A 3,454-nucleotide genomic window follows, 5' to 3' on the forward strand; every position below is an offset into this window, starting at 1 on the left:
AAAAAAAAAAAATTTGGAGAGGAGGTTGATGGCCCACGTGGCTTTCAATGTGAATTGCAAATTTTGCAATTGAGATCCTACATGGCAACAAGATACCTGACAAAAGTCAATTTGCAATTCAAATTGCAAGCCCCATGTGGGTGCTCTAAACAAAGGTTTTTTCATGGTTACTTTTCCAAAAAATACAAACATCAAGGGCCATTATTGTAACAAACCATATACTAAATTCAGCACAAAAGCGCGGGCTACGTGAATTATTGTCGTGAACCTCTTTAAAACCCCTAGGGTTTACAAGCTTCAAGCTAACTCCAATGGCGACCACCAAGTCTGTCAATGCCTCGCTATGGTGGGAGCCCTTCACAGACTTACTCACCGAACTCGAAAACCTTTCGACATCTTCCGAACTCCCAATTTCTCTGGTAAAACTTATATTCGTTCATTTTCAAAGTTGTATTTCTTGAAATCTTTCTAGTTCATTTGAATTTGAGTTGAAGTGTGGGTATGCAGGCGAATAAGTTGAAAGAAAACCACTCATGGTTATTGGACTCCGTCTCTCTATTCAAGCCATCCAATCAGAAATCGAGAGAGGCGTTGGATTTTCAACATGTTCAAATCGGCTCACACCACTTAACCATTCAGCCAAAATTAAAAGAATTGGCTATGAAGATTAGTTCCTCATTGGTCAGTTCAGTTGCCACTTTATTTTTTACTGAAGTTTTTGGTTTGCTACTTATGATTAGGCTACATGACTAAAGTGAAAATGCTGTTTCAAATAAAATCTAGGAAATATTTCCCTGTGGTAATTATACTAAATTCAGAATAAGTTGATGGGGTTTTTGGGGGTGGATGACAAAGTATAAACTGGTGTTCAGAAATAGACTGGAATCTATGATGGGTGCAAATGCCAATGTCAGATTCTGTCAACATAAAGATGAACACATCAGAAAAGTAAATCCAATGACATCGCCAATCATGTGCTATAAGGCAGGCTATTAAGCATATAAAGTTTTCATTATATAAACCAAGTAATAGATAAATGGATATAAGAATTAAGAAGGCGTATTGTTCTTGCGGTATTTGCTTCTACAACCAAGACAATTGGTTCCATTGAGAACATAACATTACCGTTAAACTTTTAAAATATGCAAAGTCCGTCATATAGCATTCTTTAAGGATAAAGATCTTAGTCTTACCTTTTCTTCAGAGAGTGCAATAACAAAAACATCTTTTTAGTGAGAAGGTCAGACGATTATGATATTTGGTTTTCTGGTATTGAAAATTCTTGGAGAAATAGTATGATAGTTACAAATCTCTATAAAAGAGTAAACAACCCATATGCTAAATGTTTGCCATACAGTCTTGGACTACCATTATAATAGTTTGAAAAATTCCAACCAATTGGCTCTAGTGAGTTTCATTCACATTAGTTGGTTGAAGCATATTTGGGTTTTTCTGAACGGGGGCATAAAATAATTAACATAATATAAAATAAAACAAAAATTAATTATAAAAAATACGGTTTAATTGAAAATGACATACAAGTGGTTTTTTGCAACACCCAAGCGGATTTTCCTTCTTTTTTTCTTATTTATGCTGAAGTTGCTAAGAAATTAAAAAGAGTTAAAGGGATTTGAACCTGCAACGTATTATACAACATGCAATGACACTACCAGTAGCTACAACCACTTTTTGTTGATTTAGGGGTGGACATATGCTATTAAAGTGGGGTGCACCTTTAAAGGACCTTAAATTTTTATCTATGGCATCAAAATCGACAGAGCGGATGCATGTGCACCCTCTTCTCTCCATGTAAATCCGCCCTTTTAGTTGGGAGGAAAGTAGGCCATTAAATTGAATTCTTGTTTGGAACTATTACCAACAATAGTTTTATTGAAGTAGTATTTGCCCATGTTTGTGACTTGGTGGATGTAATCGACCAACATGGTAAGGTTAGTTGTGGTTTATATTAGGTTTCATGTGCAATATATATTATATGTGATTGTTATGGCATATGAGGAGTTGACAAGGCAATATAGCTTGTGGCGTTCATGGTTTGGGTGACACTAAATAAACCGCAAAAACTAAAGAAATTGAATTGGTTTTGTTTGTTTGGTCATCATATTTATGGATGATCGGTTTGGGAAACTTCAAGCAAAGAAAACTTGGTAATGCCAAACCAGCCTTATATAATAACATATACAACTTTTAAAGTACACTAATTATTTATAGACAGAGGAATTGGTAAGAAGGTTTTTTTCTTTCTTGTAAGGCGACAATGGTGAATTTTTACATCATCAATTTTTGTATTCAAAATAACAAAAACCTAGTTACGTTAACCTAAACCTTATTTTTTTTTTACTTTTGTATGGGTTCTAGTTTCTTGTCATGAATGAGTTAATATTTGAAATGGTTGGATACGCTTTTTTCCTTAAAAAATGAATGATTTGATGTGTTTCTAATAGTTGTGTATTTTTGAATGATTAGATCATAGATGTGTATTTTTATCATTCCTCATGAAGTTTTTTATGTGAAAACTAAAATAATATCTACCCAAACCGCCAAACCAGTTCTAGAAAGTTTTGTTGGTTTGGTCGGTTCCGTTGAAAATTTATCAAACCGTTCTTTTCATTTCGGCCAACATTTTGCCTCTCAAATTGGCAAACTGGGCTACAAACACTCCTAAATATTTTGAAAAATTGGGTGGTATTTGATGAACATGGTGGTTGACTATAGTGGAATATATTAGAAGTAATTGTTGCTATAGATGATGATTTCTCTATCCAATGTTGTTCGTATGCATGTCGTCTTTGTAGCCTACGACTAGAGAGGAATATAATTTGTAAAAAAGAGGAACGTGAAGATAATTTGGAGGTGCATCACATGGTGTCTCTTCCGCATGATTTTTTGCATTGAGGGTCTAGATGTATTATGTCGATTCTATTAGTTGTTAGTTACCGTGTCCTCATTTAGGCCATGTTTGTCAACAAACTAATTTGGAACATGCTCAAAAGTGTCAAATTATTGTTTGATTTTAACACAACAAGCTATTGTACATTTGTTTGTCACCATTTTGGTGCCCATTACATCATTATTACGTCATTCACACTCTTTTTAATGATAAAGTAATTTATTCAAACTTGTTTCTTTAAGCTAGTGTGATTCAGCTAATCAATATCTTGTTAGAAAGTAGTGCAAGAGGCATTCCACACTCTGAATATTACCTGCGGAAGATGGCTTCTCATCCATAAACTCTTTTTGGGCTACTTAGTGGGGCCGATACGTGTTAAGGCTTCCTTGGGCAATCACCATTGTGAAGGATACCTTAACAACTTAACTCTATCTCATATGTGTGTTCTTAGGGGGTGTTTGGGATTGCTTATTAAAACAACTTATGCTTTTTTGTAAAAGTGCTTATTAACTTATGTGGTATCAAACTGGAGTTTTGTAAAAAGTG

General features: G+C 34.5%; 1 protein-coding gene across 11 annotated transcripts in view; it reads left to right on the forward strand.

Moving 5' to 3' along the window:
* The first annotated feature begins 298 nt into the window (after nt 1–298).
* The window catches only part of LOC112502498, a 41,352-nt gene continuing 38,196 nt past the window's right edge, over nt 299–3,454 (forward strand). For all 11 annotated transcript variants that reach the window (XM_025106428.1, XM_025106431.1, XM_025106433.1 and 8 more), the window contains exons 1-2: nt 299–419; nt 508–681. In XM_025106428.1, the coding sequence (XP_024962196.1) occupies nt 312–419; nt 508–681 (282 nt within the window). In that variant the 5' untranslated portion in view covers nt 299–311. The remainder of the gene's footprint in view (nt 420–507; nt 682–3,454) is intronic.

Source organism: Cynara cardunculus, unplaced genomic scaffold (genome assembly GCF_001531365.2).
Source record: "Cynara cardunculus var. scolymus isolate 2C unplaced genomic scaffold, CcrdV1 Un_Scaffold_1512, whole genome shotgun sequence".
Classification (NCBI taxonomy): domain Eukaryota; kingdom Viridiplantae; phylum Streptophyta; class Magnoliopsida; order Asterales; family Asteraceae; genus Cynara; species Cynara cardunculus.